Raw genomic sequence first — 24,251 nt, forward strand, 5'->3', positions numbered from 1 at the left:
AATACATAATATATGTATTTATTAACCTAAACAAAGTTATATGCTCGAAATCAAAATTTATGTATGTTAAACTAAACAAAGTTATATATATATATATATTCTAGTAAAATGTATGTAAGAAAAATATTTTGGAATAGAAAAGAATAAGAGAGATTTTGAGAAGAATTAAAGGAAAGAGATAATTTTATTGGAAAAAATTTTTAAGAAGAAAAGATACAATTACTAATGTTTTGTTTGTCAATTACATTTCTATTAAAATTAGTAGTATCAAAAAATATTTCAAATATAATATTATGAAGAAAAAAAAAATTATATAAGGACTAGTTTGACTAATTTTTAAAATTTGAGGAATGAAAATGACTTACGTCTAGACTTTCAAGGATTATTTTGACTATAAAAATCTTTTTTACATGTCAAGTGACACGTGGTGTTGACCTGGGTATGCCACGTGTCGCTGACCTGCCACGTGGCACTTAACGTGCCACGTCATCGCCTGACTGACAGAAGGACTAATTTGACTTATTTTTTATCTTTCAGGGACTAATTTGATTAAAAAAATCATTCGAGGACGAAAATGAAGATCGCGTAATCTTTCAGGGACAATTTGAGTATTAACCCATATCAAACCTATTAACTGCTTGCATAATCTGTGGAGCCAAGAATACATCAGCCTGCACATTACAAGTTTTTTTTTCAAAAAGAAAAATTCAAAAAAAAAAAAAAAAAAAAAACACTTTGTTAGATATGCATCTTTTAGTATGATATCTTTAATCTTTAAGAGCAACAAGAAGTGCACCATGTAGATATGTTCTCCTGTTGCATATTTTCCAGCAACATCCTTCTATAACTTCTCAAGAGCTGCACACACACACACACATATATATATTGGTCAATTATAAGAAAAGATTTTGAAACAATTTCAAACTGCAAAGGACATGCCATATATACATATCTTAGTGTGGTAAAATTGTGCTTAATTACCCAAGAAACCTTTGTCAATCTTATATTGTGCCCACTGTTTTGTTTCAGCACCAAACATTTTCTCCATATCTTTCTATTAGGAAAAAGGAAATCAGATAAATGAAAAATGTCAAAAATTGCAAAAACATTTTGTGTGCATAGAGGCAATCCAAGCATTTCAAATGAAAAGAAGATATACCAAAGCACTAATCATATGATAAGGTTGAATGCTGGAGTTAATCATACTTGCTATCTGTGAAACAATACAGTATAAGCATTAGATGATACGAGGCCTCGATGATATGACCATGTAATAATGTAATAAATGCAGGTATATGAACGGTTATATCTCTATCACGTCTACTCATGCAAGATCATCTTTTGAAAAATGCTAAATTGAATTCTAGATCTTTTTGGTTATAGAAACTTTTATACCATGTCGTGAAACTACTTGTTCTAAAAGTTCAAGCTGATAGTAAGAGACACACAAATGGCTATATATCTAACATCATGCAAAATTCAACTATTATCCATTACAGATTGGATTACAGAATCAAGAACTAGTTGAAAATGCTTACAATGCATGGTTTTCTTGTTCCTTTATATATGTATTGCATTCTGTAGAAGCTATATATCAGAATATTTATAAGAAGGTTTTATTTATAATATTCTCTCTACTATAATAATTCTCAAGATGATTTGATTTGTTCCTATTGAATTCTTTTAGAAGATGCTAAACCAGTAGGCTTAAATGAAGTAATGAACATCGATTCAAGAAGCATTCATGTTAGTTGTTACTAATCGAAAATTTCAATCATACCAAAATTTACCTGAAGATTGAGAGCTCGGATCTGAGGATCAACTGGCAAAAGTGGCTTTTGAGTATACTTTTCCTCCAAATACTAATAAAAAAGGACGAAGGGGAAGACATTATTTTATTGTTTTGGTATAAATTTGAACAAAGAACACCAAACCATAATCAGTGACATGCATCAAAACGAAATTCAAGTATCAGAAAATTTTAATAATTTTCCCACTTAAGGGCCATCATTAAGCTTGATACAATAATGAATTTAATTTTGATGGCCAGTGCAAAATATTTTACATGTACATTTAATTACGTAATTCTACGTGAGCAAAAATAACTCATTTTCACGTTAACCGCGTGAATAGATGTCAAAAAAACGAATGTGATCGAACCACTGGGTAAGTATTATACTAATAGAGCATCAAAATTAAACTCTACAATGATATGACTGAGAAATCAACAGATTTCATTGTTTTCCTTCTCAAGATTTTAAAAGCAAAAAAACACTGAAAAAAACAGAAAATGAAAACAGAAACCACGCAACCAAGTATTTTTCTAACAAATTGCTAGCATTAAACATACCAGAAATATTGCATAAGAGTCTGAAACCACCACATGATCATCAGCTAATACCGGAACACAATGGAGAGGGTTCAATTTCTCAAACTCTGAAATTCAAGCATAGATTATTGATTCTAATTCAATACATTCAACAGTAAAAGTCAATTTTTTTTTCCTTTGATACACATGTACTCTAACTATGCATTCACCTGGACTAAACTGTTCCCCTTTTACAAGATCCACTGCTTTATACTCATAAGGAATCCCTATTCATTTCAGATCAATAGAGAAACCAAAATCAAATAAAGTCTACATTACTTGTCCCAAGTTAAATAAATAAATTCAAAGATTAGCATAGAGCTGCAATTTCTGAACTCTCTAGAAATAAAGAACATATTTTTAAGACAAATTTGCAAATCAAAATCCCAAAGCTTTACCTTTGAGGCACAAAGCAAAGCGGATACGCCATGAGCATGAGCTTAACCAATAAGAGTACAACACAATCATGGTAGTAGTAGTAGTAATGGAGAAACTGATTCCTAGTTAGCTACACTCCAATGGTAGATGCTAGATTAAGTAATTTACACTTGAATCTACTTTGCGGTGTTCTTTTTTGTTCTATATGGTCAAACATATCTACTTTGACAAGTGTCACTGTGTCAAGCAGTTTGACCTTTGACTTATGACACGTGCGAAAATTTCTTATACATATGGATATTGTTGTGGACTAATCTCTACTGTATGAATAATAGATGTGTTTTTTTTTCTGCTCTTTTTTTTAATATGATGTCTAACATAAGCTCGTTCAAATAGTAAGAATGATTTGTCAATGAGTTAAACTCAAATGGCATAGTCTTCTCATACTCAATTAAGAGATTGCGGATTCGAATCTCATATCTTTAATAAAAAAAAATAAAAATAAATAATAAGAATGATTTAATATTTAATATAATTGGACACCTCGACTAAATTGAGTAAATTGTTGCTTAATAAAATTAGATGAGATTGAAAAATGGAATCTATTAAAAATTTAATTGAAAATTAGTTAATAAATCAAGCCAATCTACAAGGATTAAACCCACGTGACACTGAATTTCATTAGATTGATTTTGTATCATGTAATTGCTTTTTTGCAAACACTATTTAGGTATCAAAGTCAAATTTGCAAAAGTGACATTCTATGGGGTTTTTTGCCTTTGGTGCAAAAATTCCATCAGTTTAACTAGTAGCTAACTAAGCTAATTCAGATTTGTTGAGATTGAATAAACATTAACATTGTATAAGTATGAGAGAAAAAATATCATATGAAAATGTTAGTTGTGTCTAAATCTAGCTATCATTAAAAAAAACTGAGTATATTTTATAAAAAACTAATTAGATAAAAATTAGAAAGTTAAATAATGTTAGTTCAAATATAAAACAAAAATAAAAAAATTAGTCACCAAATATTTCTCATATATAAATACTAGAAAAAAAAAGACAAATGATCTCTGACGGTATGCAAACATTTAAATATTTGAGAATTTAAAAATATATTTAAATTCCTAACCTTTTCAAAATCTGGACACATCAATCCTGAACCTAATTTGTTTCATTTTAAAAACTCTTCTACGTGTACATTCATATCAACCAAATCAGTACAACAAGAGTCACATTTGATTTTTTTTTTTTTGTTGGATCTGATAGACCAAGTAAATATGAATGATCGATATGTCCAAATTTTAAAATGGACAGAAACTTAAATGTATTTTTAAATCCTCAAAAATTTAAATGTCTGCAAATCAAAAGGTCAAAGACCTATTTGTCATTTTCTCTAAATACTATTATTAACACTTTCTAAAATTCAGTGTTTAACTGTATTAAGGGATTTCAATAATAATATCTAAGTGAAATAGGGCAATAAGGGTTAAAATCTTTGTTTCTAATGAAGAAAATCAAGTGCAGTAATCTAAGGCTAGAGTACAAATAATATTTACAATGTATTGTTACAGTAGCCTAACAGAGATGCTTATACAAGAAAGAAAGGACCTAAATATTTCAACACATCCAGTTAAGTAATCATTCAAACTTTTGGCTGAGATTTGACTAAGAAACTTCTTGCTTCATCTTCAGTAACTTCACTGTAAAGTTAAACCAAATAACAAGTTATTGAAGAAGAAACATTGAATTTTAAATGGTCCAACCAAGAAAAAGATAAAAAAAGAAATCACAAAACCTGTCTGCAGCTTCTGATTTGGGGATCAAGGTGATTCCTTTTGAAGAAAGAGAATCACAGAAACCATGAAGGCTCTTCTCTTGACAGAAACTCCAAAGATCGCGAAGGAAATTGTTGAACTGTTTCGGTTCCTTCACAGAAAAAAAAAGTTATCATTGACTCCAAATACAACCAAGAGGAATAATAGAGGAATAAAAATTGGTTAGACATGGAAAGTCATGACTTGGCTCTATGGTGCAAAAGCGAGGAAGATGGATTACCTGCTCATTGATACATCCCTTGCGGAGCGCAGCTAAACATTCCAATGCTTTCGAATTGTTATCGCCTTCGTGGGAATCCTCTATGAGATCATGAATTTTATTTTTCATAGCATCAATTGCTTTTACAACCCAATCTGGATTATCTCTGCGCGCAAACATGGCTTCAAAATCTTGTACAGGAGTCAGATCTCCAATGTTGTCGACTTCAACATTTGACTTATCTTCAATGAGATTCGAAGCCAGAGCAGGTATTTCTCCTTTACTATTTTCCTCACCGGAACCATATCTTTCCTCTCTCAATAAACGCCTTGACTTTTTATGCTGTAAGACAGTTCAATTCAAACATGAAAGATATACAATGTTCGTATAATGTAAAAGAAGTTTGATGTTTTGTATAAACTAGGCACGAAAACACATCTTACCCTCGGATTTTCCTTTAGTTCAAAAGACCGACGAAATTTTTCTATCACAGATTTGTTTTGTTGAAGGAGCTCATCATCAGGTTCTGTGATTTTCTTGAGCGTATCATCAAGAGGGGGTACTGCAGCATCTGCATGCTTTGACTTGAGCTCAAGATAGCGATAAAAGCGCTGAAAAGATATATGAACATTCTTATGTTAGCTTTATCTCAAGGTTACCTTTCATTTTTGGAGGTGCATATGCTAAATTTGAAATCTCTATTGTACCCTTCAAGTTCATCATGATGCTAACTTTTACACAATGGGGGTAATAGGTGATTGGCTCAGATAAGAAGGATAGCAAGGACAAAGCATTATCGAAAAATTCGGAAAATACAAATTCACAGCCCACAAGCAACAAACATTAGATAAAGAAATCCCATGTCATGAATATCAAAATCATAATCTTCTTTAAAAAAATAAATAAGAAAAAAAATAGAGGGAATGAATGAAACACAGGAGATAAACTAGAAAACATAAGTGAAGGAATTCATGCCTCTAGGACTGGATTTGGTGTAAAATCAGGTAGCAGAACTTCCTCTTTTCCTTGTGGTGCAAGATCAAGCATTTTTACCAAGTTAGCCGCGGCTTCTAGCTGTTGTTCATTTGGCTGTATCGGTGCAGGGAAATTACTGAAAGAAGGGAATTGAAACTCTCGCACATCCTCAGCAAAAGGTAGTACATTGAAGTATAACGAATCAGGCTGCACAGCATGACCATGCAACAAAGGAATAATTTCAAAACAAATCCAGAAATCATGTCAGTGGAAGTAGACCAATTAAAAAATAAATTAAAAAAATAAAAAGAGATGGAAAAAACGCACAATATTTTCCTTATCAGATAGATTGGGCGTCAGGACCCCAATGACGACATTCGCTTGTCCATGTCTCCAAACACAACGTAGTATTGCCACTTTATTCATTTCCTTCATAGCCCTTGCTAGCGAAGAAAGTGCAAGTGTGGCTTTTGTATTTCCTGTTTCAGCTATGAAGACATTGACATCTTTCATGTATTGGTGTCTTTATCGGATGGTTTAGGAGAAAAGAAAAGAAACAGAAGAAACAGAGTAAGAAAATCTCCATCGTCAAATTCAAATCAAATAAAGCATATACAATTTTACCTCAATACATTGGAGGAATCAGTAAATCCTAAAAGCTTCAGACCTTTTTCTGGTTTGAACTTAACAGCATCCCACTCAGCTTGGGATATGGGAACTATTTGAGGCCCATATCGATAACCTTTAATTCTTTGATCCGGCGGGACAACTTTATCAGGTTCTTGAGAACTCTTGTACTCATAATCCACTTTGACTTCATGTGTAGCAAATTTATCGGTTGAAGCAGCCTTATCAGAAAATTTCTTGAGAGTTGGAAACTTTTCTTCTGCTGTTTTCTTGTATACCAAAACCTGTTCAAAACTTAAACATTCAATAATCATGTACATAAAAAGTTTGTAAGTGGCATAGGAACATTAATCACCAAAGTAATGAGATAATGAAAAAAACATGTCAAGAACATAATCTTTATCTGCATTGATGGGCACGGCCAATAGGGCTATGAATATCTCACCTTAATCCTCAGTTTTGGGCTTAATTCAAGATCCCCTTTAAAGATTGTGGATGGAGTTATATTTCGGGTTCTAAGAGCACCAAGCAAAGAAACTGGATTCTCCACATATGTTGACCTTGCAGAAGTTTCTGTTGAAAAAATACGTAACAGTTGATCGTTCTCGTCCATTATTTTCTTATTTGCATCTTGATTAAGCTTTCCTCTCAGAATTATACTTTCCATCCTCATACCATGGACGATCATTTGTTTAGCAATGGTGGTCACTTGTTCCTCTTTTGTTCCTTCAAATGGCTCTTTTATTGGACATTGTGCATTTGTAATAAGACATAGACGCTTCTTTCCCTTGTTAGTTTCTCCAAACTTTTTTATCAGCATATCCATGCCAACAATAATAGCATCAAGAACTAATATCACAGTCAAGGTATTCAAAACCACAATATGGCAGTTAATCACTCAAAATCCACCAGCCAGAGTCAACTTACTGCTAGTGAAATGAATGAACTTTCAAAGTAATACTACAGCTGATATCGCTTCAATTTTATTAACAGAAACAGAATAGAGCTCAGGAAAAGATAAACTGAGTATATCCAATGTTTGGAGGTGGGGTTGAACAAATCAATAACAAGGCACAAGTGGTGCAGAATATTACACAGGACAAATCAGGAAAAATTTTACCATCTAAAGTCAAATAGTATGAATGTTTTAGTAAACGGTCAAAATGTTAGAGCATAAAATTCTTTCATTAAATATATAAATAAATAATTAAAGCTTCCAAAGTATAGAATCGTGAACTTCATGGATACAATCACCATGTGTAGCTCCTCGAGGCAGTTGCTGTAGAGCCTCAACAATATCTCCCTCCACAACTTTAATATTTTTCAAAACCACAACATGTTGATATCCTCCAACTTCTTCCGTAAGTTCGTTATCGGTATCTGGGAAATTTCGACATGAACATGGGTGAGGAAGGCCTTTGAATCACTTCATGGAAAGAAAAAAATGAATTATCAAATCAAAGAAACGATTTGAAGGAAACCTCCATCAACCCATTTAATTGTAAGCATAATAGTAAAACTCCACGGGAAAAACAAACTCGGTACAGTGAATAAATCAGTGTGAAGATTCTACAAGAATGAGACTGAAACACAATAAACATTGCTACAAGATAATCAAATAAGAACCATGGACTTCTTAGTCTCCATTTTATCATCACAAATAACTAACATCTTTTGGTACAAGAAAACAATGTCACCATTCGATTCTTATTACCAACCCCAATTATGAGCAAAATACTGAATTGCTGTTATTGCTGCATTGCAATTTAGAACTTTATGCCATATGACATGATAATAAACACTAAATGAATGGTGATAATGGTGCATTGTAGGTTTGCATCATAAGGGTCAAAGAGAGCACCTTCTGTTCCAAATAAGACAACACCCACTTCATCATATTTGGTAAAGATCAGCTGCACACTCGTCAAAAGAAGGGGGAAAAGGTCATTTTAATGTTACAGGTTTCAGCTCTTTGAAGACAAACATCAAACACAAGGTGGGCAAGGAATGTCAAAGGAGAAATAAATATAGCAACCTTCTTCTCCACAAGCATGGAACAAACTTTCTCAATTTCAGGAATGACAGAGTGCATGGATGGCCCCACATCCAGCAGCAAAACCAAAGCTTCCTGCATTTGATTACAGCAATTACAAGAAAATACACATCTATGCATTCAAAAATACTGAAAAGTTTAAATTTTTTAAAATGGGGTATTAGGCTTTTCAGTTGGTATAGATTATAGAAGAAAAACCCTAAAATCCTTATAGTGTTGGGGAATGAAAACGGGAAGAAAAATTGAAAACAAGAGAGAAAAGATGGAACCTTGTTTCGAGCCATGGAGAAGAAGAGAAAAAGAGTCAAGCCATGGGCAGTGCTAGGGTACTGAAGTAAATTTTTTTTAGCATGGCTGAAACGAGGTGTCAATAAGATGAGTTATACGCGTGGTATTATTTTACTTACAAGTGTAGATAAAAGATTGAGAGAGTAGCAGCAAGCAAGTATAAGATTGTGTCAGAGTTTGTGTTGGATTAATTATTTAATAAAGTATTAAAGTATATTAATTTAGAAGCATGAACACATAATTAACAAAGATAATATTTTTGTCTGTTTTTGTTGATAATGGATATGGACATGTTGTTTTTTTTTTTTCAGGTGGGCTGTTGTGAGAATCTATGCTTTGAACAAAAAATTATTTTGGGTTGGGATAATAATAATAATAATAATAATAATAATATTTCACTCTTTTTTTTTTAAAGATATTAAAATAATATTTTTTTTCTTTTTATTTGTAAAATATATATTTTTCTCTTTTATAATTTTTAAAAAACTCTTTTTTTAATTTATTTTAAAGTTTTTGTATTAATTAATATTAATTTTATCCATTTTTCAAAAAAAATAAATTATTTTTATAAAAATACTCTTTAACAAAAAATTTATTTTTTGTCATTAAATTTTGCTTACTAAAATACTATTCAATAAATTTTTTTTAATTAAATTATTTTTTAAAGATATTTTTTAATAATTTTTTAATTATTAAATTATAATTTAATAGGGATTACGTTTTAGGATTTATCATTTTAGGTTAGTAGGATTTAGGGTTAAGTACTGTTTTTGTCCCTAAGGTCTAAGGCCAAAATTAAAATTATCCCCGACCTTTTTTTGTTATTAAAATCATCCTCAACGTTACAAAACGTTATAAAATCGTCCTTTTCTATTTTAATTTTATTTTTTTACTAAATTACCCTTAATTAATAATTAATATAAATAATACAAATAATATTAAAAATTAAAAACAACCCCCCCCCCTGCGGCGCCCGTTCTCTTCCCTTCCCCCCTGCACCCCCCTTCTCTTCTCTTCCCTTCCCCCCTCCACCTGCACCCCCACTCCCTTCTCTTCCATTTACTTAATTATTATCTAATCTTCTATTTGTACTTCTCAGTGAAAAAGCTGGTCTGATTTCATTAACCTTGATGAGGCATCCCGCCAAATGCAGCTAATAAATTTATATTTTTGTTTTAAGATAACTAGCTTGGTCCTTTTCAGATCTGATTGTAACCAAAAGTATTTGCAATGTTCTATCAGTTTGCTGAATTAATAATGAGGTTTCTGCTTCCGTACGCTTCTTCCCGAGAGAAACTGCAAATTAAAAACGAAGTCGTCATCTTTTATCGAACACAGTTTTCCATTCTTCTTCTTACTCCATTCATTAATCATCCTGTTGGCCCCCTTTTGACCATTTTCCAACTCTTCTACTACTTCGAACCGCAAAGCTTCGGTCTATTAATTATTAATTGCTTATTACTCTCCTACCCAAAAAGAAAAAAGACCCAACTTTGCTTCCACCCATTATTAATTCCTCTCTTGGCATTCATCTTACTTCAACTACGCATCTCCTTTTTCTATTTCACAATCCGGGTTTGTTTGTTTCATCTTTTTCACCATTCAAATATTCAATCTGGGTTTGTTTGTTTAATAATGATGGTGACCCTGATTTGAATTGCTGAATTTTTTTGGTTATCCGTTGCATTTGAAGGGGGAGGGAAGAAGGGGCCGGGGGAGTGGGTGGAGGTTTTGTTTTTAGTTTTTAATATTATTTTTATTATTTATATTAATTATTAATTAAGGATAATTTGGTAAAAAAATAAAATTAAAGTAAAAAAGGACGATTTTATAACGTTTTGTAATGTTGAGGATGATTTTAATAACAAAAAAAGGTCGATGACGATTTTGATTTTGGCCTCAGACCTTAGGGACGAAAACAGTACTTAACCCTAGGATTTATAATTTAAGATTTGAAATTTAGAGCTTATGATATAAAATAATGATTGAAATAAGAAATTGAATAATAAATATTTAAAAGTTATCTTTTTTAAATAGTCATGTAAACAAATTTATTTTAATATTGTGTACATATCATAAATAAAATATTTTATTTTTTATAATTAACATTAGATATTTTCATGTTAACAATAAATAATAATAAAAATAATATGATACTATACAAAAGATAAATAGTATATTGATATATTTTTTATCTTAATAATAAAAAATAATGAATATATTATGCTACTGTACAAATGGTAAATAAAATATTTAATTTTTCATGTTTAATATTAAAGTACCTTATGTTAGTAATAAATAATAATAAAATTACTGTAATAAAGTACACATAACAAATTAATTATATATTTTGTATGTTAATAATAAATTAAATATTATATTTTAAGATAATTTTAATGATAAATATAATACACAACTATTATAATTACAAATTTTAATAAAACTAAACTTTTTTGATGGTGTAAAATGTAATTTATTAAATTATACAACAATTTATATTTTGATACTGTAATTGCACCAAAAAAATTAGAAATTTATCTAATGTTGCTAAGTCAATTCTTAGGACAAGGGTTTAGGGTCTTAGTTGAAGGTTTAGAGTTAGTCAATTTATCTAATGTAAATTTTAATAATTAAACTCTAATTATATGATCCTAAATTTTAGATTCTAAACCTTAAATGCTTCACACTCAGATATCTAACCCGACAACCATAAATAAAAATTTTTTTAGTAAGATTATTTTTCGATATCAATATATATTAACAGTTATACATATTAACAGTGGTAATATTTTTTTTATCTAATGTTAAAATAATATATATTGATATCAGAAAATTAATAATAAAATATAAAAATAATTTTTAACAAAAATTTTAATAAAATCACCATTTAATAATTAAAAATTATTGAAAAGTATCTTAGAAAAAAATAATTCAATTATTAATTTTTTTAAATATTTTAATAAAAATATAATTTAATTAATAAAAAATAATTTATTAAACGATATTTTGGTAAGTAAAATTTAATGACAAAAAATAAATTTTTGTTAAAGAGTATTTTTATAAAAAAAATTATTTTTTTTTAAAAAATGGATAAAGTTAACATTAGTTAATACAAAAAATTTAAAATAAATTAAAAGAGAATTTTTTAAAAATTATAAGAGAATAAAATATATATTTTATAAATAAAAAAATAAATATTATTTTAACATTTTTTAAAGGAGAGGAATGAAATTTGTTATCATCATTATTATTATTATTATTATTATTATTATTATTATTATTATTATTATTATTATTATTATCCCAACCCAAAAAGAAACGGCATGCCCATACCCATTATCAACAAAAGCAGACAAAAATATTATGTTTTTTAATCATGTGTTCATGCTTCTAAATTAATATACTTTATTCAATAATTAATCCAACACAAGCCGACACAATCTTACAGCCGCTGCTACTCTCCCAGTTAGGGCTGAAAGTGAGCCGAGCTGAGCTGAGCTAGACCAAGCTCAAGCTTGGCTCACGAAAATTGAGCTTGGCTCACGGCTCGGCTCATTAACAATCGAGCTTATTTCTTAAGCTCAAGCTCGGCTCACCAAAAGCTCACGAGCTGGCTCGAGCTCATGAGCTGGCTCAAATAAGAGAAACATAGATACATAATCTATAATTTTATATCAATAAATTATAACTTATATATTTTTAAAAATATTTGAAAAGATCAATTTTATATATTGTTTATCTATCAATAAATTATAAATTTTTTATTTATGTCCTATATTAAAATTATATGTAAAAAATAAATATAAATATTAAATAATTAAGATTGTTATAATATATAATCGAGCCAGCTCACGAGCTAATGAGCTGAGCTTATCCAAGCTCAAGCTCGACTCATTTAATTTATGAGCTCAATTTCAGGCTCAAGCTTGGCTTACCAGCTCACGAGCTTAGCTTATCGAGCTGTTAATGAGTCGAGCTCGAGCTGGCTCATGAGCTGGCTTGACTCACTTCCAGCCCTACTCCCAGTCTTTATCTACACTTGCAAGTAAATAATTCATCTTGTTGACTCCTCATTTGAGTCGATGTTAAAAAAATTTGGAAATATTTCAAGTGTATCGGAGAGTATCGGTGCACCAGTTGTTTCAATCGTTGATTTTAATTAATATATTATATATATTTTTTATAATTCAGATCAACGGTTAAAACAACTGGAGCACCAGTACTCTCGGTGCACTTGAAATGTTTCCAAAAAAATTTACTTCGGCACTATAGTATTGCCCTAATTGTATAAGTCCATAAGATTATTGTAATAAGGCATGAGGTAAATGTCCATTAATGTTTTGGCGGCTAACTTTTTTAAATGAAAAGTTTAGACTATTAAAAGAAGATTGAAGTTAATTACATATGAAATTTTAACTTTTGTACGCCTATAAATAGAGTCTGATATGAAGAATAATATACATCAATAATAACAAACATTTTCTCTCTTTATACTGAATACTTCTCTCTCTTTATATATATATATATATTAGTAAATACATATATAAATTATTATTATTGAGCTAATTATATTAATATTAGAGTCTTTTATTTACATATCTTTATTTTATATTTAGTACATCTTCTTTATTTATTTTACAACACGTTATCAGCACGAGACTCTGATCAAATTTTAGGAAGACTCAAGTAACAAATTTTCATTATGTCAATGTTCTCTCATCTTGAATTTAATGCTCTTGATATATCTGGAAACAACTATTTATCATGAAAATTAGATGTTGAAATCCATCTTGATTCAATGGATTTTGGAGATACCATTAAAACTAAAAATAATGCATTCCAAAAGGATAAAGTCAAAGTCATAATTTTTCTTCGTCATCATCTTGACGAAAGATTGAAAAATAAATATCTCACAATAAAATATCATACAGATCTATGGAAATACTTTAAAAAAGGTATAATAATCAAAAGACGGTGATACTTTCTCAAACCCGATATTTTAAAGAAAATTTTCTCAATCTTCCATGCCTCGAATGTGCTCCTGCAGCAGTAGTATCGAGAAAAAGGATTTAAAAAATATTATTAGTTAATTTCTTACCTTCTTATTGCTGAACGCAACAATGAATTGCTTTTAAGAAATCATGAAGCGCGTTCAGCTGGCGTCGCACCATTTCCTTAAACAAATGCGGCAAATCATTACCACAAAAGAGGTAAGTGGCAAGGTTTTGGTAACAAGAAAAATTATTGGAAGGAAAAGGAATTATGTTCATAAGAAAGGATCTCACCAGAAGTGGGATAAAGAAATAAACAATGGGCAAAATAAATTAATTGAGGATAAATATTTCCGTTGTGGTGGAAAGGGCCATTGGTCACATACCTGTTGTATCCTAAGGCATCTAGTCGATCTTTATCAAATATCTTTGAAAAAAGACGACAAAGAAAAAGAAACAAATTTCGTTTCAAATGATGCTGTTGAGAATTCCACTGCTCATTATGATGTATCTTATTTCTTTGAGGTTTCTGAAGAAAATATTGGTCATTTGATCAATGATGGAATAGTTTAATATGTGAGATTGTTAAGTATTCATGTAAATAAATAATGTAAAGAACTCCTTGTTAAGTTTTATTTTTTATGCATCTAAATTTTAAGTATAATGTATATAAATAATGTTTAATAAAATATTTATAAATTTTAAAATTATTGAATGTGTCAAGATAATAATAATAAAATTTTTAGTATATACTATACTTCTTAGAAAAATATTTTTAATCAAGAAAATAATTTTATGTGCATATACTTCTCTTATTTTATTATTATTATTTGTCTTTGAAGAGAATGGCAAGGACATATAGTGAAGATATTTGCCTTGCGGATAGTGCAAGTTCGCACACCATTCTCAAAAGTAATATATATTTTCCCATCTTGTGCCAAAAGAAGAATATGTTAATACTATTATTGGCTCAGACAATGTAATAGAAGGCTCCGGAAGAGCTATAATTTTGTTTCTTGGAGGAACAAAATCCATAATAAATAATGCACTATTGTCTACAAAGTCTCTAAGAAACTTGTTAAGTTTCAAAGATATTCGCCGAAATGGATATCATATTGAGACAATGAATGAGAGAAATCATGAGTACTTATGTATCACAACTCATGATTTAAATAAAAATGTTATATTAGAAAAATTACTCTCACTCTCATCTGGGTTATATTATACCTAGATTAGTGTAATTGAATCACATGCCATTGTAAACCAGAAGTTTACTAGCCCAAATGAATTCATAACTTGGCACGACCAATTGGGTCATCCGGGAACAACAATGATGCGGAGAATTATTGAAAACTCCTATGGGCATCCACTAAAGAACCAGAAGATTCTTAAATCTAGTGAATTTTGTTGTGCTGCATGTTCTCAAAGGAAGTTAATTTTAAGGCCATCACCAGTAAAGATTGAATTTGAGTCCCATGAATTTCTAGAAAGGATTCAAGGCGATATATGTGGACATATTCATTCACTATGTGGATCTTTTAGATATTTTATGGTCCTAATAGACGCATCTTCGAGATGGTCACATGTGTGCTTATTGTCTTCTCGCAACCTGGCGTTTGCGAGATTACTTGCTCAAAATATTCGATTAAAAGCACAATTTCCAGAAAATCCAATCAAAGCAATTCGTCTTGATAATGCTGGTAAATTTACTTCCCAGGCATTTGATGCTTATTGTATGGCTAATGGAATAAGTGTTGAACATCCAGTAGCTCATGTTCACACACAAAATGGGTTAGCAGAATCACTTATTAAACGCCTCCAATTAATTGCTAGACCCTTACTTAAGAGAACAAATCTCCCAAATTCGGTTTGGGGGCATGCTATTTTACATGTTGCAGCACTTATTCGTTTGAGGCCAACAAGTTACCATTAGTTCTCTCCTATGCAATTAGCTTTTGGCCAGCAGCCAAATGTTTTCCATTTAAGAATATTTGGGTGTGCGATATATGTTCCCATTGCACCACCTAATTGCACCAAAATGGGACCTCAAAGAAAATTGAGGATATATGTTGGATATGATTCTCCCTCTATAGTAAGGTATCTTGAGATGCAAACTGAAGATGTATTTAAAGCCTGATTTACGGATTGTCAATTTGATGAATAAAAATTTTCAACATTAGGGGGAGAGAATAAGCTTCCTAAAAAGGAACTTAATTGGAATGCATCATCCTTGATGCATTTAGATCCTCGATCAAGGCAATGTGAACTAGAAATTCAAAAGATCATGCATTTGCAAAGAATAGCAAATGAAATGCCTGATACATTTTCTGATATAAATAGGATAACAAATCTTATATACCAGCGAAAAATACCCCAATTTGAATTGATGTCCCAGTTGGACAAATTGCCATTAAAACAAATTCACGCCAGAAGTGTGGCAGGCTTGTCGGTTTCAAAGACAAAAATTCTCGAAAAAGTAAAGAGGTAAATACTATTTCTGTTGAGAAAGACATAGTAAAGACACATGCAGTTGTCCAAAATTCTGATATAGTTTTAACGCCAGAAGACGTTCAGGTACCTGAGAATTGTGAAAATGACGAGATCTCGATGAATTATGTCTTTACAGGAGAGAAATGGAACTGAAATAAGACAATTGTCAATGAAATATTTGCATATAATGTGGCATTAAATATCATGCATGAAAGTAAGGGTCTTGAGTCAAGATCAGTCGAAGAATGTCGACAAAGGAATGATTGGCCAAAATGGGAAGAAGCCATGAAGGCTGAGCTAGATTCACTTGCAAAACGTGAAGTCTTTGGACCTGTAGTCCATACACCAGAAGATGTAAAACTAGTTGGATACCGATGGGTATTTGTGAGAAAATGAAATGAGAAAAATGAAGTTGTGTGCTACAAAGCCCGACTTGTGGCACAAGGTTTTTCACAAAGGTCCGATATAGATTATGAAGAAACGTATTCTCCTGTAGTGGATGTGATAACATTGCGTTATTTGGTCAGTTTATCTACATATCATAAACTACATTAGCATTTAATGGATGTGGTAACAGCCTACTTATACGGTCATTAGATCGTGATATCTATATGAAAGTCCTTGAAAGACTAAAGATATCTAAACCGTCAAATGAATATTCACAGGGATTATTGTAAACACCGAGTAATTAGTGAATAATTAGTTAATAAATTAATTATTAATCAAAATAATTAGAAATGTGATTTTTATGGTTTAGTATGATAGGGAAAATTAAAATAAAAATTTTGACACTAGTTTCAAAGAATTTGGCCCAAGGCCCAATTCAATCACCCTTTAATGAAGGCAACAACCTTCCTTCCCCAGCCAAACACCACACACACTGAAAAAACAAATTTGGGAGAAGAGAAGAAGAAGCAAACCCTTGTCCAATTTCAATTCTCAATAACTTTCAATTCAGAGTTTCGATTGACGAGCCGTCAATGACCACGCGTTCATCTCAAAATTCTCTACAAAATCTATTGAAAAATTTGGTAAAAAACTTTGTTTTTGTGTCCAGCCTTTTCCTTCTATTCAGATTTCATTTTTGGGTTAATGGGTATTGAGATTTTGTGTAATTTTGGTATTTAGAATCAATTTAACTTGGTGGACTTGCCAAGTCTTGTCCCAATTTTTCGTTGGTAAGATGAGAATCCTAGAATCTAGTTAATTCTTTAATTTTGTGTGTTGGGTATTAAATTTTGGATATATACATATGTGGTGATATGAAATTAGGTGTATATATACAAATTGAAGCTTGATTTGTGGACACTTGAGACTTGGTGGAGGTTGAGTATCATTGTTTTGAAGATCTTGGAACCTTGGGGCTATGTTTGTTGCCTTTGGTCTTGTCTCGGGAATACGTAGAAATCGGCCAATGTATGATTTTGGTTTCTCGTATTTAATATATAATGTCTTGTGAAAACTTAGGTTAGATGACCATAGGCTAAGAATGAATATACGAGGGTGTAAATTACTTAGTGCCTTGTTGATAATTGTGAACCAAGTTGAATATGAATTTGTTGTTTAATGTTGAGAATGAAAATTTGAATGTTAAATGATGATTTAATGATGGTTGATAAATTGAGAATAATGAATGTGTATAGATGATAGATTGTTGATGGCCTTCTTGAGGTTATGCATGAGAATTGTTTAAAATTGAGGTATGATGAGATTAAGCGATGGAAAGGGAGGTTACTTGAAAGTAAAAGAAGGTCTAGAGTAACCAAATTGAGATGTTAATGATAAGATTGGGGATGATTGTGTGTGGCCGGAATGGTCGAGATGTGTGTGTGGCCAAAATGGTCGAGATGACAAGGTCTGGGTGCGATCTCGCTTGCGTGTTAACTTGAAAATATGTTCGGATGGCAAGTTGAGAACAGAAGTTTCCTCTCTTGTCGTGATGAGGATGTGGGGAATATGGAAAGGCACTCTCTTTCGTATTGTTTCTCCCACATTCTTCTCTGGTTGCAAGGTGAAAAGGCACACTTCTTCGATGTGGAAAGGCACGCTCCTTCGTTTATGATCCTCTTGGACATGCGCAACCTAGAGACAAATGTCTGGGTTAGCTACCAGATGTGTTGGGTTCTGGCGATTTAACCGACACGTGAGCTCACGACCAATAGGACAGGCTTGCATCATGTTGCATTTGTTTGCTTTGTTTGGGTGTGCATACTTGTTTTGGTCTGCCTATCTGATAAATTATGTATAACTGGTAATTGTGATACTTGCTGTAACTGTTATTTAAATATATTTGCCTTGTATTTCCTTGTGTTTGTGATTATCTTTTTATTTTGGGTACTTTGGTGGTGGACTGATAATAATGAATTTTTTTGAAAAGGGCCGGAGACCGGGTTGAGTTTATTTGGGCCGGAGGCCGGGTTGAGTTTATTTGGGCCTTAGGCCGTGATTGGTTGAACCAGTGGTAAAAGTTGGTTAACAAGGATTTATTAGTAAGCGGTAAAATGCCTTAGAATGTTATGTTAGGTGAAAGTGGAAGCAAGGGTTAGAGTTTTATTGTGACTTGGATACCTTAGAGCGTTATAACCGAATTTTATGGTTTAGTTATTTCCTTTAAGATTATATCATATCTGAGTGTCGGGGTTCTAGGATCGTCTTCGCCTTTTCCGGGACCTTATTTATTATATATGTGGGTACCTTAACCATACTGAGAACCCCTGGTTCTCATCCCATACAATATTTGTAGTTTTTCAGATGCAGGTTGAGAAGCACCACTCTGTATTTTGGAGACGCTGATGAAGCGAAGAACTCTTGGAACTTAGGGTCATATCTTTGTTTATATTTATGTATGTATATAGGATCTCCACCTTGTATTTTATGTTTATCCCTCTTAGAGATTGACTCGGAGAAATAGGTTGTCGTTTTTCTACTTTGTGTCATTTTGTGATCCTCTTATATATATATACTTGTATATTCTGGCCAGTTTATCTTCGCGAACCAAATTGGAAGCTTTGTTAATTATATATTTGACACTCCCTTTTTATTATTCATATACATATCTCTTACGTTTCTTCGTACGCAAGTTTTCGTTTACGTGAGTGTTACGCCTTTTGTTTTAAACTTCCCTTCAAAGGCTCCTAGTTATAGACCTTTTTCACTATATTATATATATAATTTTACTCTTAAAGGTCGTAATACCTCACCACCTCTGTCTTATGACTTAAGCATAAGATTTTGTGTGGTAGGGTGTTACATTATGGTATCAAAGCAGTTCGTTCCCATAGAGCCTGGGGGATGGACTGACTATGCTTCTGAGAATACTCTGGTTGTGTATACATGCTATTTAGGATGTCTACTTGACATATATAGCATAAATTTTCATGAGCATTATTTTTAGAGATTCGAAGTACTAGACTTTAGATATTAAGATTGATCACCTTAATATCAATTGTTCGATGTGAACAAGACCCAAATGACATCTCGTGAACGCGAGCAAGATAATACGGTTGATTCTTGACTGCTGATGTGCAAGCTACTGTTGAAGGAATGGAGCGGATAACCTGGGAATTGTGATGGAGGCGATAATCGATTAGATGGTAGAGACGACCGGGGATTAGGACTCGTGCAGTTGGGGTGAAGGTCGATTAGATTCAAGGAGTGTTCGGGAAGAGTAAGTAAATGATTAAGAATCTTAGTGACTTATAATCAGAGTAACACTGCGAAAGCACAGTGATTTTGGTGACTCTAGAGTTGTAATGATGAGAGGACGAAGTTGTGGGGTGTGAGAATGATTCAAGGATTAACACAGGATCGAGCAATGGAAAGTGAGAATGTGTGGCTTAGGTTATAACAGATTAACTCAGAATAAGATATTAAGGAATCGTTTAGTAAGTGAGACAGCCGAGAAAGAATTGAGATTAATTTCATCTAGAGAGAACCCTTGAAGGGTAAGAAGTTTGTACTCATCAAGAGACTTAAATGAAGCTAAGAGTGAGACAAACGGGTTTAGCTTAGACTTGAATTGGGAATAGGGTATTAAATTCATGTTGGAGAATGACAAAATGAATGGTAAGAGATCGGTTGAATTTGAGGGAGCGTATATGAAAAATTAAGAGCAAATTTTCGAGGACAAAAATTTCTGTTAAGGGGTAGAATGTAAATTCCGAGTAATTAGTGAATAATTAGTTAATAAATTAATTATTAATCAAGATAATTAGAAATGTGATTTTTATGGTTTAATATGATAAGAAAATTAAAATAAGAATTTTGACACTAGTTTCAAAGAATTTGGCCCAAGATTGGGCCAAACAGGTTGAACCGGGCCCGTATTAGGCCTAAGGCCCAACCCAATCACCCTTTAATGAAGGCAACAGCCTTCCTTCCCCAGCCAAACACCACACACACGTTGAAAAAACAGATTTGGGGGAAGAGGAGAAGAAGCAAACTGACGTTAGGATTTTTGCCAGTAAAGAATATCATAAAAACAGTCGCATTGTAGATATAGTCTCTAAACCGACAAAAATTCCTTCGTACAAACGTTTTGGTTGTCACAAGTAACAAACCCCTTTTAAATTGATAACCGAGTATTTAAACCTCGGGTCGTCTTCTCAAGGAATTGCAGGGAGGTGTTCTTATTATTGGTTATGAGTCTTGCAAATTGGGGGTTCTATTAATGTATAAGATAAGAAGCAATAATAGTAAATGGCAGAGGAAATAAAATAATAACAATAAAAATAAACTCTTGGCAAGGTATTAGAACTGGAGGTCCTATCCTTATCAGTTGTGATGAAATTTGGATTTTAATCTCACTTTGTTAACCTCTAACTATGAAGGTAGATCAAGTGAATTAATTAGCTTAATCCTCAGGTCCTAGTCAATTCCGATGGAAAGACTAGAGTTATTGGAGCAACTCCCAATTTCAACCACTCCTTTATTGACAGCTCAAGCGTTACCAATTACTTAACCAAAGCCAAAAGGAAGAAAATGGTAAATTTACTGAATAAAAAAATGTCTTCAGATGGGAAGCAGTAATCATGTAAATAAAAGAAAGCAATCATGAATGGAAATACCTCAAATAATATTAATTAAGAAAATTATATGTAACATGAAAGAGTTCATAAATTAAATAAAAATAAAGAACCTGGGATTGAGAGTCACTCTAAAACTAAGAGAAATCCTAAATCCTAATCCTAAGAGAGAGGAGAGAACCTCTCTCTCTAAAAACTACATCTACTCCTAAAATTGTGAATATGAGAGCCTGATATGTATGGATACATTCCCCCACTTTATAGCCTCTAATCTGTGTTTTCTGGGCCGCAAACTGGGTCAAAAATAGTCCAGAATTTGCTGGTTGCGAATTCATTTGCGCTGATTTCCGTCACTTGCGACACGGCCGCATGGATCACGCGGTCGCATCACCTAACGTCAGAGGAACTATAGCATATTATATATCAAATCGAAGCCCCGAAGTTAGCTTTCCAACGCAACTGGAACCGCGTCGTTTGGACCTCTGTAGCTAAAGTTATAGCCGTTTGAGTGCAGAGAGGTCAGGCTGGACAGCTTAACAATTTCTCCAACTTCTTGCATTCCTTCCACTTTTGCATGCTTTCTTCCCATCCTCCGAGCCATTCCTACCCTGTAATCTCTGAAAACACTTAACACACATATCAAGGCATCTAATGGTAATAAGAGAGGATTAATAATAAGCAAATATAAGATCAAAGAAGCATGTTTTCAATCAAAACACATAATTAGGAAGGAAATATAAAACCATGCAAATAGTATGAATAAGTGGGTAAAGAGTAGATAAAAACCACTCAATTGAGCACAAGATAAACCATAAAATAGTGATTTATCAACCTCCCCACACTTAAACATTAGCATGTCCTCATGCTAAGCTCAAGAGAAACTATAAAGGAATGAAGAGGAATGGTATGAAATGCAATCTATGAATGCAACTACATGCTAAAATGTTTCTACCTACTTGGTTAAAAATAAACAAATCTTTCAAGAACAAATATGAACTGGATTTCACTAATTCAAATCATAAAAAATGAAGCACAAATAGACTTGTAAGAAGAAAATAGCTTATGAAAGCAGGGAACAAGGAATTGAGCATCGAACCCTCACTGGTAGTGTATACACTCTAATCACTCAAGTGTTTTAGGTTCGATTCTCTCAATTCTCTACTAACCTTGCTTTCTAAGGCTTGCTCTTCATCTAATAATCAACACAAATTTAATGCACAGATACACATATCAGGAGGTCTTTTAAGGGTTGTAATGGGGTTAGGGTCAAGGTAGGATTGTATTTGGCCAAGTGGACTAAAATCTGAATCCTTAATTAACTTAAACTTTCCACCTAAAATCCATGTAATCACAATACAACATCTAACTATCCATTAACCATGTTTTCCACATATTCATGCATTCTAATTTTAAGTACAGTACATATGCATTGCTTTCACCACTTACTTTGGGGCATTTTGTCCCCTTTCTCTTATTTGCACTTTTTTCTTTTCTTTTTCTCTCTCTCTTTATATATATATATATATATATATATATATATATATATATATATATATATATATATATATATATATTTTTTTTTTTTCTTTTGTTTTTCTCAATGCATATGATTAATTTATTGAATTCATGAACATGTCCCAAACATTTTTTTCACATTTTTTTGAAAATTCTAACATACTCAATTCTCAAACCAAATATTTCCAAACCCACTTTTCCCACACTTAAATCATAAGCATTCTCACTAGTCTAAGCTAACCAAGGATTCAAATTAAGGACATTATTGTTTTCCGCTTAGAGTTAGTGATGAGCTAAAATAAAGAATAAAAGGGGTAAAATAAGCTCAAATTGGTTTGCAAAAGATAATGAAAGGGTAAGGCCATATGGGTATGTAAGCTTAGTGAAACAAAGGCCTCAATCATGTAAGTGTATGCATACATCAAATTATGGAAATATAGAATTAAGCAAGACAAATATCACAATTTTAGAGAGAAAAATACACACTGAAACAAAATTTTGGTTGATAAAATGCAACCAATTCAAATAGGCTCAAAATCTCATAGGTTTTGTGTGTTCGAGCTCTAAACCATGTTCCAGTATAATATCTCTTCAAATAAGTGTAACATTAAATTTTTTTTTTCAAATTAGTGAAATGCTCTTAAAAGGTTTCTTGAAAAAGAAAATATTACTTTAACCAAGTGGTAAAATATGCAAAAAAATTCAAACAAATATGCAATCAAACATGCAAATGCAACAATGAATAAGGAAAATAAATCATTGGTGTTGAGATAGAGGAGTAACTAACCCATGGAGATCGGTATTGACCTCCCCACACTTAAAGATTGCACCGTCCTCGGTGCATGCTGAGATTTGCAAGTGGACGGGGGTTGTGGTTCCTCAGCTAGGGCTCTTTTTGTTCCTTTCCTTGCCGGTAGTTTGGGAGTAGCTTTCTCTTTACCCTTCTTGGTGGCTATCTTGAAAAGGGAAAAAGAAAGTGATTTATAAAGCTAAGGATTAGAGCAAGGAGGAGAGCGGGAAAGGTGGTAATCAATGCACAATAAAGAAGAATGACGTTAACACACGCTCATGAGTACATGTGAAAAGTCATCAATGGAAAATAGTTAGTGCATATGATAACAATTGAATGCAAGGTGTTTATTGGCATGCAGGCAAAGGCATGAGTAGCATAGATCAAACATTTAATGTCCAAGTTAGATTACCAAGCCTTTCAAACTAGCAACATGTTTGTAATAATAATTATATTGAATGAATATGATATGAAAAAGGGTTTTGTGAAAAGCAGGCATTCAGAGTAGTAGGATAAAAGATACTGAAAAGCAGTGCATAATGCCATACGGACATTTTCATAAACACATAGCATGCATGGTAAATAATCTAATGAAAATAATAAATTGAACATGCAAGCAACCCTTTAAAAAAATAAATATATATAATTGTCAAATAATTCCTCTAATAATCTACAAGTAAAATATAGAAATAATGACCCAAATAAATTTCTAACA

At 32.0% G+C, this 24,251-nt stretch overlaps 2 protein-coding genes across 3 annotated transcripts; both read right to left on the reverse strand.

Annotated features, from left to right (window-relative positions):
• Nucleotides 1-329: 329 nt before the first annotated feature.
• LOC148575342 (glutathione S-transferase 1-like) lies at nt 330-2,939 on the reverse strand. Of its 2 annotated transcripts, none has more exons than XM_088503950.1 (8): nt 2,767-2,939; nt 2,539-2,595; nt 2,351-2,436; nt 1,791-1,862; nt 1,160-1,213; nt 982-1,050; nt 797-858; nt 330-671 (listed from the first exon to the last, which is right to left on the reverse strand). In XM_088503950.1, exons 1-8 carry the CDS (start codon nt 2,834-2,836, stop codon nt 527-529), a joined length of 615 nt encoding a protein of 204 aa, XP_088360076.1. In that variant the 5' UTR covers nt 2,837-2,939; the 3' UTR covers nt 330-526. The 2 variants fall into 2 exon arrangements, with proteins under 2 accessions (XP_088360076.1, XP_088360077.1); XM_088503951.1 differs by having other exon boundaries at nt 534-671; nt 982-1,054; nt 2,767-2,934.
• A 1,223-nt stretch (nt 2,940-4,162) lies between these two features.
• On the reverse strand, nt 4,163-8,863 carry LOC107625970 (ATP-dependent DNA helicase 2 subunit KU80). Its single transcript, XM_088503954.1, has 12 exons — nt 8,708-8,863; nt 8,421-8,513; nt 8,247-8,298; nt 7,634-7,765; nt 6,831-7,234; nt 6,383-6,669; nt 6,086-6,281; nt 5,759-5,965; nt 5,227-5,394; nt 4,805-5,125; nt 4,545-4,675; nt 4,163-4,449 (listed from the first exon to the last, which is right to left on the reverse strand). Exons 1-12 carry the CDS (start codon nt 8,720-8,722, stop codon nt 4,392-4,394), a joined length of 2,064 nt encoding a protein of 687 aa, XP_088360080.1. The 5' UTR covers nt 8,723-8,863; the 3' UTR covers nt 4,163-4,391.
• Nucleotides 8,864-24,251: the final 15,388 nt, after the last annotated feature.

This window comes from Arachis ipaensis, chromosome B2, assembly GCF_059453495.1.
Source record: "Arachis ipaensis isolate K30076 ecotype BB chromosome B2, ASM5945349v1, whole genome shotgun sequence".
NCBI lineage: Eukaryota > Viridiplantae > Streptophyta > Magnoliopsida > Fabales > Fabaceae > Arachis > Arachis ipaensis.